At 42.0% G+C, this 16,083-nt stretch overlaps 1 protein-coding gene across 3 annotated transcripts in view; it reads left to right on the forward strand.

Annotated features, from left to right (window-relative positions):
• Positions 1 to 827: 827 nt before the first annotated feature.
• LOC137284400 (long-chain-fatty-acid--CoA ligase 1-like) overlaps positions 828 to 16,083 on the forward strand; it is a 38,729-nt gene continuing 23,473 nt past the window's right edge. Inside the window, exons 1-9 of one of the 3 annotated variants that reach the window (XM_067816190.1) lie at positions 828 to 1,064; positions 10,271 to 10,461; positions 11,394 to 11,511; positions 13,088 to 13,155; positions 13,799 to 13,900; positions 14,557 to 14,656; positions 15,161 to 15,333; positions 15,648 to 15,680; positions 15,881 to 15,932. In XM_067816190.1, the coding sequence (XP_067672291.1) occupies positions 10,303 to 10,461; positions 11,394 to 11,511; positions 13,088 to 13,155; positions 13,799 to 13,900; positions 14,557 to 14,656; positions 15,161 to 15,333; positions 15,648 to 15,680; positions 15,881 to 15,932 (805 nt within the window). In that variant the 5' untranslated portion in view covers positions 828 to 1,064; positions 10,271 to 10,302. Of the gene's footprint in view, positions 1,069 to 1,308; positions 1,414 to 10,270; positions 10,462 to 11,393; positions 11,512 to 13,087; positions 13,156 to 13,798; positions 13,901 to 14,556; positions 14,657 to 15,160; positions 15,334 to 15,647; positions 15,681 to 15,880; positions 15,933 to 16,083 lie in introns of those variants that run through there. The other 2 variants (XM_067816192.1, XM_067816191.1) reach the window with 2 other exon arrangements.

Raw genomic sequence — 16,083 nt, forward strand, 5'->3', positions numbered from 1 at the left:
AGAGAAGTAATTAAATCTACAGTTCCCTTTGACAAGAAAGCGCTGTTTTGTTACATACTTGATTAAAGAGTTTTGGAAGACAGGTTTGTCAATTTTTCGAAAGTACACATCAAATGTTAAATTCAAACGATTCGGAGTCCTGATTGTCGATTGTCTTCATAGTCTAAAGCGTTCGTTCGTCACACCGAAGGAAAGGGTTCGATTCCCCACATGTATAGAAAGCGTGAAGCCCATTTCTTGTGTCAGGATTTGTGGTGGTGCTGGAATATTGCTAAATGTGGCGTAAATCCCAAATTACTACTTCTCACCCCATACTTTCCGAACTACACAAAACATTTTTAAAAAGGTTAAGAATTCAAAATGAGAATTAAAACGAAGAACACAGTGGTGCTATCTTGAGCCCTCACCAAAGATGTCTTGTGAGATGAACAAGTTAACGACCGGCAGGGAACGTTGAAATATGATCAGCTCTGACACGAGTGAAAACTATTTTCGCTTCAGGCACGGGCTTGATGACAAGAGGTGGTTGATTTCACAGGCAACGAACCACAATGCGCGACATCAGGACATCGTCACGTATTATCACTGCGACATATTGTCACATGACCATCTGGACTTCGACGATTCCATAAAACTTCGGCTCACGTGACTGAACGTCTGAGTCTACAGTCTACGTGCTTTGATATTCAGCTGAACAGAAAACAATATCGTCCTGTTTCAATACTACAATAACCTTCCTGCTTCAATACATGATACAAAAATGAAACTGCTTGTTTGAATGTGCGTGTTAAAACCTTTCCCGCTTTTAAGAATCATTGTGCACGTGGAAAGCAAGCACCCCATACAAAGTCTGCGCATCTTATGTCGTATACACAACAATACTTTCGTGACTTAAACACAGGTCAAAGTTCAGCTGTTATGAAAACCTCCAAAACTTGCTGACAGGTTATGTTTGTGAATCTGTCACGGTCTAATAGTCCAGCTTGAAGGTTCTGGAGTATCAGCCCCAGTCTAGGACAAGGAAGGTCAGCTCTCAGTTTGCTTGGGGAATTCGGTTTAGAGAGGTAGGTAAGCATATTACTCTGAATGTTGGCTACAGACGAAACGCTATCAACGCTGCACATATTTTCATGGTGACAGGAAAATCATTATGTCCCTATAATCGTTAGCAGGTGATATTGTATGTTACTGGGTCAGAGTCGTCCTGCTATCTCAAAGTGTCTTACTTTGACGTAACGATCTAATCCCTTGTCGGCTACAAATACTATCAGTTGTACCGTGTCTGTAGGCCTGCAGCTGCTCACACTGTCAGTCCACGTGAATACGCGAGCAACGCGAGAGTATTGCTTTTCATGTGCTTTTTCGGTAGTCAGTCTATTCATACACCACAAATAGACCTGTATTCGCCCTTGTGTAAGTATGCGTTAAACAAATAGCGAATTGACCGCCCCGTACTAAATATGAACATAGTTTCATCGTTACATTTTCTGCTGATAAGATATTACGGAAAGAGTTACATATACCACTTGTTGATAGTTACTCACTAGACAACTCAACTGACAACTAGCTATCTGCTGCATGTGTTTTTAATTTGTGATAAGAGTTATAAGTGATTCGATTCCATATGCATATGGCTTGTCTGTGCTGTTTCTAAGGGTTTGTATCACAGAAATCTAGTTTGAACATGCTTATTATACTTGATCGAGAGTTCACTACATGTGGGGTTCAATATCCATTCAGCTGAATGACCTGCACTAGATCACGTGATCTAGGCTGAGTGACAGTAGCATGGTAATGACTCTCTCAATACAAATATGGACACCACACAAAGGTCATTGCACGCATGCCTGTCCGAGACCGTCCCTCTGTACAAAGTTCGATGAAAATACTCCTGACTTTGACTGCCTCCTGGTTTTCACTACCTTGTCCGATATAGTGATTTCCTGTATGGTGACGTATTCACCACCGTATATCGAGGACACTTGTGTCTGTAACGCGTAGCTGTGAAAACATGTACCACTCTTTATCTCGATTGTTTGCGCACTGAAAGTCTTTCATAACCAAGATTGTTATGTTTTATAGTTTTACAAACTATTCCAAATCCAGTGTTTGCTATAACTCTGAGGTTATCGGATACTAATATCTAACACGAGAATGGAAGTACTGGGAGTTGGAGCTGGGAACCTAATCCTGCACATAGGGCTGAAAAGCGAAGCACATGCCAAAGTACATTTTCTTTGTCACCAGTGTCCCAAATAACCACTAGCCCGCTAGACCATGGCTAGTAAAATTTTATTCGGCCCAGTTAATCTCTACAATCACTGACCCGACTGTCTAGTGAATTTTGTAAACACTTCACTCTATCCGATTTCTTAAGTTATTATATACGTTTAAACCATGTTCATCATATTCACAGCTTTATGATGACTTTTTGAGCAGAAACAATAAATTTAGTTCAGACACGGTTTCCTATTTGTCTGAGGTGGTATTTTACCTTTTTACAATCTTTTGCTACATTCAATTCTGAGCTAATGAAATTCTTTAAAATAGGTAATAACGTTTACTGTAAAGCACGGTTGTAACGAAGGCAAAATGACCACACATTTTGCTTCGATTAAAACAGTATTAAAATTCAGTACCGGTTTTATCAATATTCCAACAATATCACAGCGGGGACACCAGAAATGGGCTTCACTCATGTGGGGAATCAAACCCGGGTCCTCGACGTGACGAGCGAACGCTTTGACCAATAGGCTATTCACTTCGGTCACAAAAACACACTTCTACTTCCACGGGACTACCTCATCGCCCCAATTTATAGATGTAAAAAGTAATTCAACATATATATAAATATGCTGCATACTAAGCTCTGTTCATTTTCCACATCATTAACGGAATTCGGAACTAGACACAGACCTATCACGTGAGAGAACAAAATGTTGGTACGAAATTTTGAGGTTTGTTTTTAAAATCGATAACAACTTGAAGCTGTTGGAAGCGGAGTTAAATACAACTCCCACACTAAGCATGTGTTGAAAATGAGTGACACGTGTCCGTTTGATGTGATCTCGTGACTGTCAATATGTAGAACGCCGTTATCTCCCCCCAAAGCACATGCATCATCACTTATCCGTTATCATCCCTTCCCTGCTATTGTAGTGAGGCGGAATATACTATCTATACTTACTACATCATGATCAGCTGAAGGTAAGACGTGCGTGGATAATACTGTGTTACATGCTAGGAAATGGGATCGATATTACGTTTCAAACATATATGAACACAGGACGCTCTTGTAGGATGCTGAATTGTCTCGAGATTGTCTGGTCCAGACTCGAATATTTATATACTGGTGGAGCATTGCTGAATGTGGCGTTGAAAAGGATGCGGGTACTATATTGTTGAACGTGCACTGAATAATAAAATTCGTGACGTGGGTGGATGAGAACACGTGCCCATGGGAGGCGAGTAGGTGGATTTACTCGGCGTTCAGCAATATCAAGAAAAGGGCTTCATGCATAATTCCCTCCCTCTCCCTCTCTCTCTCCCTCTCTCTACCTCTCTCTCTTTCTCTCTCCCTCTCCCTCTCTCCCTCTCTCTCCCTCTCCCTCTCTCCCCCTCCCTCTGTCTCTCTCTGTCTCTGTCTCTCTCTCTCTCTCTCTCTCTCTCTCTCTTAAATTTTTGGTTCGATTCTCGACATTGATCATGGTTTCCTCGCTGTGATATTGCCTGGCTGATGATAAACTGAGATATATAAATACTCCTCCGTGCGGACACTGATGTGACGTCATAAACAGTGCACGAAAATTAGTCTCGCTATGTCGTGCTATAGGTATAGATACGTCATTTTAAAGTATGATTTATTTAACTTTCTAAGCTAAAGTGAAAATATACATATGTAATTCTCCTAAGCGCCAAAGTTCACGTTAATAGCTTGTATATACACCCTGCACCACAGACGGCGTACACAAACACCCAATGAGCGGTGTGGTTATAACGAGCCAAATGGTTATAACGTTTACGTCCGCTCGTCCCGCCACACGGGTACAGCGCATAAAGCCAATTAATATCTGGTGTCGCCCGCCGTGATATATCTGACTTAGGGCCAAAAGGGACGTTACACCTCGCTCACTCACGCGCTCACCCTCACTACCATATAGGAATTATGACCCCCTTAGCGAGTTGTATAACGTTGCAATGGTCAAGGGTTTAGTGTCACTGTGTATTCAAGTGTCCCTATCTGACAAAAAGGCTAACTGGATCGTCCATGCATGAGTTGAGGATAGGCCTATGTTAATCTACTGGCGGGGATGAGTACGTGGGACAGCTTACCGCCCTAGTTGGTTTCAGTTTGAGCAGGCCTAATCTGGATGGTGATATGGAAAAAGCAATTGTATCAGCTTAGACCAACAGCAGTCCTAGACGTCCTCACACTGTTCATACTTTATGCTGTTTATCTGAAGTCCCCAATGGGTGAGTTTAGTTTTATGCCACACTCAGCAATATTCCAGCTATATGCAGCGGTCTGTAAACAGTCGAGTTTGAACCTGACACTCCTGTGATCACCAGCATGGACATCGATCTAGGCAACAGGGATACGAGGACGCGTCCCCCACGTCAGTGATCCAGACCCCCCGATCCTGTTAGTGTCCTCTGACGACAAGTCGGCGGAAGACTAAACTCACTCACTTACGATAAGCATGGATCTATCGTCTTAGTTCTAAACCGGATCGTCACCGGTCAGTCCCCAGTGAATCTTATTACCTATCTAAAAGAATAATCCAATGTTGAGTTTCGTGGGTTATTTGCTTTTTTTAATAAATTTTGCCTGTTTATGTTTGGTTTCTTTAAAACATGTTATGTTCAGCACTGGGTTCAAGATATAAAGGACACTGATCCCCACCTTCCACGGATTTACAAATATTTACAATAGCGTAAAACTACTGATGATGAAGCTTTCTCGTTAGCTCATTTGTTGTGGGGGTGGCTGGAAGTCTATTGGGTACAGGGTCCGCTCGTCATACCGGGTTCAATGCGCTACATGGGCAAAATGTGTGTGTCCCCCGCTGTGATTTTGCTGGAAGAGTGCTAAAAGCGGCGTAAAACCATATTCACTAACTCGTCAGTTGTAAGAGGGTTTGAATGATGCGCGAAATCTTTCACTTGTGATCTATCTTCCTCGTAGAGACGCTCCTGTTCACTATGCAGGGTTACATCCCCTGAACGTGTCAGAAGTCTATCATGGTTCCTATTCCGGATCCTGCTGACTGTATCCAGGTTTGTCAGCAGCATTGCGCTGAGGCATCTTTAGACTTACAAAAGAGGAATTACAGTTGATCATAGCTGTGAAGTTACGCCCCTTAGTTGTCAGGATCCGCTCATCACCACCGCCCGTAGGGATCGCATTTTGACTGGCCCAAATCGGAGGCGTCTCGGAATGTCGTTAAAGCTGTTCAGAATGTGGAGAGTGTGAAAAACAGTAGAGCGTAGTTAAATGTATGGTAGGTCAATACTTCAAGGAAGATTTTTTTTAAAGCGTGGCATTCCTGCTGACACCTTTCTACGTTTGCTACAGAGCACTGTACCTGCGTTTGTTGGTTTGAAAATTTAGTGAGATTATCTCACATAGTGCTTTCCTTCCCCCTTAAGCTGGAATAGTCTTCACAGGTGGATATTACACACTTCATTAAACTCACTCACTCACTACAGGATAGCTGTTGCGAAACAGTCGCTTCGTTGGTTACACGTGTACACGAACCTGTGAAAATCCTGGTTAGAATTGATCTTCAGCAACCCATGCTTGTCCTAACGGGATCGGGTGGCCGGGCACGCTGACTCATTTGGCTGACACTTGTCACCGTATCCCAGTTGCGTAGATCCACTTTCATGATGTCATTCACTGGACTGGCTGGTCCAGACTCGAATATTTACAGACCGCCGCCCTATAACTGGAAATTGCAGAGTGTTTGACTTTACCGCGTCCCGATCATCCATGTGTTCACTATTATTATGAGTCGAGTGAGAACGAGTGTGGCTTGATTTATAACTCATTAACACGCACTAAACTTTCCACACTGTATTTCTGAGAGAATAAACAAATAAAAATTCTTCCTTCGTCACTTTTTTCCATCCAAAATTTTAAAAAAAGGTCCTACTGCCGTCGTCACTTTTGAAAAGAATGTGCTCGAGTATTTTATGCAGTCAAATGTAAATATCCCTCCCTTCACGCACCTGCTACCCAACAGTAGAGCGTAGTTAAATGTATGGTAGGTCAATACTTCAAGGAAGATTTTTTTTAAAGCGTGGCATTCCTGCTGACACCTTTCTACGTTTGCTACAGAGCACTGTACCTGCGTTTGTTGGTTTGAAAATTTAGTGAGATTATCTCACATAGTGCTTTCCTTCCCCCTTAAGCTGGAATAGTCTTCACAGGTGGATATTACACACTTCATTAAACTCACTCACTCACTACAGGATAGCTGTTGCGAAACAGTCGCTTCGTTGGTTACACGTGTACACGAACCTGTGAAAATCCTGGTTAGAATTGATCTTCAGCAACCCATGCTTGTCCTAACGGGATCGGGTGGCCGGGCACGCTGACTCATTTGGCTGACACTTGTCACCGTATCCCAGTTGCGTAGATCCACTTTCATGATGTCATTCACTGGACTGGCTGGTCCAGACTCGAATATTTACAGACCGCCGCCCTATAACTGGAAATTGCAGAGTGTTTGACTTTACCGCGTCCCGATCATCCATGTGTTCACTATTATTATGAGTCGAGTGAGAACGAGTGTGGCTTGATTTATAACTCATTAACACGCACTAAACTTTCCACACTGTATTTCTGAGAGAATAAACAAATAAAAATTCTTCCTTCGTCACTTTTTTCCATCCAAAATTTTAAAAAAAGGTCCTACTGCCGTCGTCACTTTTGAAAAGAATGTGCTCGAGTATTTTATGCAGTCAAATGTAAATATCCCTCCCTTCACGCACCTGCTACCCAACAGTAGAGCGTAGTTAAATGTATGGTAGGTCAATACTTCAAGGAAGATTTTTTTTAAAGCGTGGCATTCCTGCTGACACCTTTCTACGTTTGCTACAGAGCACTGTACCTGCGTTTGTTGGTTTGAAAATTTAGTGAGATTATCTCACATAGTGCTTTCCTTCCCCCTTAAGCTGGAATAGTCTTCACAGGTGGATATTACACACTTCATTAAACTCACTCACTCACTACAGGATAGCTGTTGCGAAACAGTCGCTTCGTTGGTTACACGTGTACACGAACCTGTGAAAATCCTGGTTAGAATTGATCTTCAGCAACCCATGCTTGTCCTAACGGGATCGGGTGGCCGGGCACGCTGACTCATTTGGCTGACACTTGTCACCGTATCCCAGTTGCGTAGATCCACTTTCATGATGTCATTCACTGGACTGGCTGGTCCAGACTCGAATATTTACAGACCGCCGCCCTATAACTGGAAATTGCAGAGTGTTTGACTTTACCGCGTCCCGATCATCCATGTGTTCACTATTATTATGAGTCGAGTGAGAACGAGTGTGGCTTGATTTATAACTCATTAACACGCACTAAACTTTCCACACTGTATTTCTGAGAGAATAAACAAATAAAAATTCTTCCTTCGTCACTTTTTTCCATCCAAAATTTTAAAAAAAGGTCCTACTGCCGTCGTCACTTTTGAAAAGAATGTGCTCGAGTATTTTATGCAGTCAAATGTAAATATCCCTCCCTTCACGCACCTGCTACCCAACAGGTACAGTCATGAAAATGGAATATGATGATAATTATGCTTTCACCAAGTCAGCACGCAAGGTCACCCGCTTGCTTGGTATATTAATATATCATGAAAGTTCATGCATGTAGTAGTATTTGTGAGTGGTTGCTTGCTTACAATGCATGTTTGCTGTGGCTTAGTCATTTGACACTGAATATCGTTTATTTATCTTACCTACCTGTTCAGGTGACACTGCTACCAAAAGGTGTACCTTAGACCGTATTATCCCTGAGAGAAGCCTACAACTTATACTGTGACAAGCTAAATAAATTTGACACTGTTTAATATCATATGTTTCATGTATTAGATAATACCCAGCTGTATACATGCACTGCATATATCGTACATACACGACCTATTTAAACGTATATTTAGTAATGTGCTGAAGTAGCATGCTGTAGGTGATATACATTTGTGTCAATGCTGAAGCATAGTGTAACACGCATATGATAATTCTAATTAAAACACTTAGAGTGTATTTCATACGTAGTTTTGGTAACTAGAATTTGTGATATTTTGAGTTGTGTCAACTTTATGTTATTGTTCTTCCATAATGGGCGGTGGGATAGCCTTGTGGTTAAAGCGATCGCTCGTCTCGTCGAAAAGACTCAGGTTCGGTTCCCCACATGGGCACAATATGTGAAGCCCGTTTCTGGCCTCCCCGCTGTGATATTGTTGAAATATTGACAGAAGCGGCGTAAAACTAAACTCATTCGTCTATCATGTGACTGATATATGAAAACAGTCCCGTCACAATTTTTAACTCAAATATGTGTTGCTGTTGTGTCAACCAACCCAAACCTACACTAGACAGGCCGGGTTTTATATTCTCCTTCTATTTTGAAAATTCGGGAAATGATTGCAGTTGAGCCCAAGTATTGTATACACGTCGAATAGGTGCAACGTTCATGGAAAATGGGAAACCCTTTGGTTCTGACGATGGGTAGGGACACCTGAAACATGTTATATGTGGCTTTGAACCAGCAAGGATCCGGGATAGAATTTATCTGCAATAATTAATGCCTGTTTGACGGGCGATTGACGGGATCAGGTTCGCTGACGTGGTCGACACATACCCTAAATTTGTACATCAATACTCATGATGTTGATGATCTGATTGACTCGGATCCTTTACAAACCTCCGCCATATAACTGGAATATTGCTGAGTGTGGCGTAAAACTAAGCTCACTAAATCACTTACGAGGCTTTTATGAGACTACCATATGTTGGATGGAACAGCCGTTTTATAGGAACTATAAACGGTCACCCAGATTGGAAATTTCATTTAGAACCCAAACAGTTTTAACGTCGTTAAGTTGGGGATATATCCTCGCACATTACTTGACAACATTACGCATGTGCTTAAAACAGGTGTTGCAAACGAGGGTGTTCTATTTCCTTCTAAATGAGGCTTGCTCATTCGAAATAGGAGGGACATACAATTTTATGATGGTTCGAAGCGTCAGGTTGTGTTGTATTGTATTCGCTTGGTTTTAGATGTCGGTGATTGCTGGTTCAACAACACTCTCCGTGTTTCAGTTAATTATGTTGAATCAAAGTGACATGCCATCGATTGGCTAGTTATTGAATGCATTAACGCTTAGACAGGTATATATGCTCCGTATCTGGATGGATGCACACTACTGGGAATATTACTGCACGTACGTGTTGATATCGCCCGCTCCAAATATAGAGGAATAGCGACAACCATTTCGGAATAAGGTGAGAGAACGAATTACGGTAGAACCTCACTTATCCAGACGCTTGAATTTTCTTACATTTCCCGGATTTCCCGATATCTGGATCTCGTCAATTACATTTTTAAATTGTACGGAAGAAATAACGACACATGTTACATAAATAATGCGTAAAATTATCCGAGTGAAAATCTACAAAGTATGACCTGAGCAAACTCAGGTGAACTAGTTAAAAATATCTTGGTTTATGAAAAGAAAGAGTCTTGAAAAGTTTACATTTCAATGGACATTATGTTTCAGCATTTACATTATGCTTCATGTTGTCCTAAACGTTGTCTAATGAGTAGGATAAGGATTACCGTATGTATTTGTTTAAATGCTCCACATTGTGATTTTTCTTTTAATCATGGCGCTCTTTCGTTCCTGTGGGGCGGTAGGGTAGCCTAGTGGTTAAATCGTTCGCTCGTCGCGCCGAAGGCCCGGGTTCGATTCCACACATGAATGCAGTCTCCCCGTAGTGGAATAAAGGCGGCGTATAACTATACTCACTCACTCACTGTGCACGGTGAATTGCGGTGCCTCCGATGATAGCCGGACCCGAAGCATCACGCTCGCCATTATCACGAAATATCATGCTTGTTGTGGGCAAACCACTTGTCTGTACAACACCTTTTTAACCTACAACTTAATTCGTTCGTTTTCTTTCCGTTTAAAATCATCTATTTACTGTTCTGTTAGGCTCTGTCAAACGTCTTCAAGAAAGTATTCTGTTTCAGATCCAGTCTGAGTCTACAGCCAAGCAGTGAATATGGACGCTGTTAAAGACCTGCTGGTGACCCGAGTGGGGCAAGTCGGAGCTGGGGCTCTCGCTGTGGCGGGCACCGTAGCAGCCTCATATCTCCTAAAGGGTGGACCTAAACCCATCCCGCTTGTCATCGACCCTTACAACCAGACTATAGATCTCGGGGTAGGTGTCTATTTCTTTGACACCACAACGAGACTAAAGATTTAAGCGAAGATGCTATCTGTCTCACCGCACGAGTTAAGACGTCGAGTCTGCAATAACGGTACATATCTGTCTGACCCCACGACCAGACCTAAGACATAGAGGGTGCAATAATGATATATGTTTGCCCGATCCCACAACCAGACTTAAGATGTAGAGCCTGCGATAATAGTTGATATTTTTCTGACCCCACGACCAGACCTAAGACATAGAGCCTGCAATAGCAGCAGATTTTTGTCTGACCAGATTGTAGATCCGGGGTCATGTGTTCGTTTGTTTACTCCCCAATGAGAATATTAATCTTTGATGTTAATTTGACTACTCCCACAGCAAGGCTCTAGACAGGGGCAAGACCCTGAGAGTCAGGCACTTAAACGTAACTCACTTACTCACTTGTGAGGAGGTCAGTTTTTGATTGTTTCCCATTCCCCGAGTTGAAGTCTGTGAAATATTATAAACTTTTCTGTCTTAATTTTCATCTTTCATCCTGGCAGACATAAAATTCATCTCAGATTGATCTTTTGTTAATTCACTTAATTTTATTAAAGAATCATGGAATTATATGTCAGAAGATAAACTATTAATGGGGATACATATGAAACTGATACTTTCCTCTCGTTGGCCCTTTGGCTAGTTAAATTTTGAGGTGACAAAAGAACAGAAAAATACGTTCGAAGATCAAAGATTTTATCCTGTACATATGCATTGCAATTCGTACAGTATCTTGAATCTGTTATACAGGGCGGAAGGCGGGGTAGCCTACTACTCAAAGCGTTCGCTCGTCAAGCTCAAGAACCGGGTTTAATTCCCACAATTTCTAGGGTCCCCTGCTGTGATACTGATTGAATATTGCTAAAAGCGGCGTATAACTAAACTCACTTTCTATCATACAGGGCGGGGTGCGAGGGTGTTCAAAGATGAAGGAGTTCAAGGAGAAGAAACCACTGGAGCGTATTTCTGACGAAGCTGACACTTTGTACTCGATCTTTCTCTGTGGTCTCAAGAAGTCACGTGAGTTGTTCGCAAATACACAAGGTCCATGGTTTAGACTTCCAGTTGTCCGACTTCCATTTCTGTGGAAGCCGCGGTGAGATGACCCTTGACTCGAGATGCTTCGCAGTACAATTCATCATGATGTATTGTATAGGCATATTAGGAATGATGCTACAATGCTGCTGCTTCATGATGTACACAATACATCATGGCATATTGTACTGCGAAGCATTTCCATTCGGGGGTCTTCTCAAGAAAATAATTATTCTTTAATCCTTGCAAAGAGTGAGGGCCCGTGGGTCATGCGGCTGGCTGTATGTGCTGGCGATTGTGTGCCTGACTCTGAGGGTGTAAGTTCGAATCCTGGATGGGACACAACCCAATAAAAGTACTAGAATCTATACTTTACTAAGAAAGTGAGATCCCAGGTATAATATGTGTTACATGAGGTGGATTGTAGACCATTAACAATGCTGTTATAGACAATACGATGTATATCGCCAATATCAGCTGGTCCCTGCATGAGTCGTACCTCACTGAGGGAATTGTCAAGTACATATAACGACTGTCAGCTATTCACTACAAGCACAGAAGTTGGTATCGACGTTGGCAGACCAGTTAGATGCATTTGAAACAGGTTTTGTTCGGAAAACCTTGACATGGTATAGATATATTGACAGAGCTGGTTAACTTTGTCTAGATGCCAACGGTTGGTCATTTCGGTATTTCAGTATGTCGCATAGCTGAGTTGTCAGTCGAGCGGAGAGTAAACGAGTTTACAAGTGTTAGCGCATTAAGGAACTGGCACACGTGAATCACTATTCATTATTAACTGATAAACGCCAACAATACAAAGTCAGCCGTAAAATATTGACAAACCCTTAGTATATAAGCACAACCAAGTCGGCTGTAGTCAACTGCACTGTTGCATTGTTCCAACAGACAGTAAGTCACCAGCTGTGATCCACAGAGCGCGTAACAAATGATGGAAACCTTCTACACAGGCATCTACATATATTTTTTTTAGAAAATACGAAAACTAATATTACCTGTACCAGACACATGGACAGGACTTTAAGCATGTCACATTCCAAATAAGCCATCTTATGGCCTTAGCTTAGTATCTTGATGCAGAGGGTCGCTCTCCTTTATAGAAAATTATATATTAAACAGAACACGGTGATGATACTCGGACACTTGACTATCAGTGTATCGAAGTTGAAGTGCTCATGAAGTCAGTCACTCGGTTGTCTGATCCGGACCCTAATATTTCAGACCGATATGATTCGGCTGGAATATTGCTGAGTGCGGTGTGAAAAACAACACAAACAAGCAATTCAACAAATCTTGGAATGCTGATGAGAACCAGCGTGTTCGCTTTCAGAGTATGTGTCAAGGGAGATAATTCTGTTCAAGCAAGTATCGGCGGTCAGTGACAATTTTTCCTTTCCAGGCATCATGTTATCGGTAAGGAGTTGTGGATCAATGCCATGTACGGATTCCCACCTCCTTTTTTCCATATTTTGCCTTGAATCCAATAAGGATAAGGATACAAATACATAGCGTTCACCTTCAAATTTCCCCTGTTCTACAGGTAACAGAAAGTGTCTCGGCAAAAGAGCAGGACCCAGCAATGAATATGAATACCTCACATATCAGCAGGTAAGAATTTGTGTAAACACAAAGCAGTAAAACAGTATTAATCCCGATATACTTCAAGAATTGTGGGAGCCTAGGGCTTAAAGCGTTCGTATCAACATACACGTATCAGAACAGGCTAGGCGTGTTGACTGCATCCACATGCACGTATGTTTTAAGAGGGCATCACTACGTGCACTTCCTTATGGCCATAAGTGTTTGTACAGTAATCACTCTTGAAAGAAAAGATGATGTGACGTGAAATTTGCATGTGTACGATTTTCATTTTTACGCAACAAAACATCGGCTTGAAACAAACACTATCTACAATGTGATGAAAGATCATTGCCAAAATTAATGACCTTAAGTGATTTTTCAACGGTCTTGAAATTCGCCAAAATCAAGAATGGCACCCCGAGCACGTATACGGGGCTACTGCGATGGGCACGTGCATACCATGCCTTGTGTTTAGGGGTGGTGATAAAGAGAAATGGTGATGCGTTCATGTGGTGTATGTTTTCAAAACGTTTGTAAACGCTTATACTTCCTATCCAAACTGAAGTTCAGGTTCCCCTACATTCTTTAAGAGTATATGGGATGTCTTCAATAGGAGATGCCAAACGCTACAGCCTAACACAGTAAACAGCATTCATTCACGTGATTACAGGTATACGACAGAGCACGTGCATTCGCTTCCGGGTTGATACAGCTAGGCCTAAAGCCACAGCCAGACACGTTTATTGGTATATACAGCATCAACAGAATAGAGGTGAGTGTCAGGTGCCCACTACAGATGGGTCGAGATAGTAGAAGACGTTTTGAAAACTATGTTTTGTTGACATTGTTATTGTCTCACCATTCATCTACGTGTGCTCTGCTGGCAATGTTTTGGTCGCGTTAATCACATACACGTGTTTTGTTAACAGTATTATTGTCTCGCTATTCACATTCGTGTCTCCTGTTGACAGTATTCTGGGAGCCGTGGAGGTCCGGGGTAGAATAGGCCTTCAGCAATCCATTCTTGCCATTAAAGGCGACTATGCTTGTCGTAAGAGGCGACTAACGGGATCAGGTGGTCAGTCTCGCTGACATGGTTGACACGTCATCGGTTCCCAATTGCGCAGATCGGTGTTTATGCAGTTGATCAGTGGATTGTCTGCTCCAGGCTCGATTATTTACAGACCGCCGCCAAAAAGCAGGAATATTGCTGAATCCGGCGTAAAACTAAACTCACTCACCAACAATGTTATGGTCTCGCTATTCACATGCTTATGTTCTGTAGACACTGTTATTGTCTCGCTACATTGTTAACAGCATTACTATATACTTATTCACATACATGTGTTCTGTTGACAATAGGGTTAGGTCGCTATATCCCTTATATGTGTTCTGTTGGCGATTCACAGACATATGTTCTGTTGACAGTGGGTTTTGGCAGAACAAGCATGCAATGCTTACTCCATGGTAACAGTTCCCCTGTACGATACACTAGGACCAACAGCTTGTCAATACATCATTAACCTCAGTAAGTTCACGTCTACCTGTCTAAGAAGCAATTATTGTGCTAAGTTGCGTCCCTTGAACATACCAGGATCCGAAGAATTCCAGTTTCCCTCTGATCATCAGTCACTGTCACCAGCACCATACCAGTGTCCACGTGCTAAAAAGTGGCTGTGGGAAAAAACTAAACTCACTCACTCACTCAAAGTGATGATAATGTACTAACTGTGTAAGACCTGTTTTGTCATGAATATTTCTCCCACTGTGAGGCGGCAGGTTGGTATAGCTGATATCACTGCAGTAGACGTTTCGCGTGAGCGTCTAAATGCATACACAGTAATGGTGTGTGTAAAATGTCTTATTAATGTTGCTTTAAAGATAGTGTTACCACTAGGACATTGTATCTAAATAAAAGTATCAAGTAAATAAGCCTACTTCCAGACATAGTATGATTTTGGTTAACGCTGTGTAAAGTTAATACTCACTGCTGCGGTGGGGATGTGTAAACACCGTCTCTCACATCCTACAGCGGAGATGGCGACGGTAGTGTGTGACACGTCAACGCGGGTGGAGAAGCTCCTCGACAGCGCCGAGACGACACCGTCCCTAAAGACTATCATCGTTATGGATGACCCAACCAGTGACGTCATACAGCAGGCTGAGTCTCACGGGATAAAGATACTCTCATTTGCTGAAGTCGAGGTGATTCTGCTATAGTTTATGGAGAGTATTAAATTGTATAAGTACTATGTTGCTTAAAGGGAAGGGGCATAAATTCAAACGAGTCGACTAATTAGTCACACAAACTTGACTAGAATCTAACAAATTTGGTTCAGGGAATCGCGATGTTTCTACATTTTCAGATTTTGGACATTCGTTGACATGCGTTGACACTGTCACTTAAATTCGTGTAATTTGTTCATATTGACACGTAATGTCCATTAGGCTGCATTCACTCAGGGGAACTAAGATTCAAATTATTTTGATTATTACTTTTAGATATTTTTGTTCCACAGGCAAACGGCAAAGCGAAACTGCAGATTCCTGTGGTGAGTTAGGTTTTTTGAAGCTCTCGTACAATCCTCATACCGTTAACATCAGTCACTGTAAATTAATGTTTTTGTCGAAAGACATAAATCGGTGTGTACACACTACACTGAATGGACGCAGAAAGACATCTTTTACGTCTTTTACGTCATATTTAATGAAACACCGACCATCTATTACCAAACTATGTTTAATATTTCAGCCTCCCAAACCATCAGACCTGGCGACAATTTCTTTCACAAGTGGAACTACGGGTAAATATGTATGCGAAATATTTGTGTCTATTTATTCACCGCCATGAAAATATTTTGATTCTACGAGCTGGGCCAGTGGATCAGTTGATCTATCAGGGTGTCCTGGTTGGGAATGTTCCATCCAACATGATGGCTCTTGCTTTCACACCAA

This window comes from Haliotis asinina, chromosome 5 (genome assembly GCF_037392515.1).
Source record: "Haliotis asinina isolate JCU_RB_2024 chromosome 5, JCU_Hal_asi_v2, whole genome shotgun sequence".
In the NCBI taxonomy this organism is placed as follows: Eukaryota; Metazoa; Mollusca; class Gastropoda; order Lepetellida; family Haliotidae; genus Haliotis; species Haliotis asinina.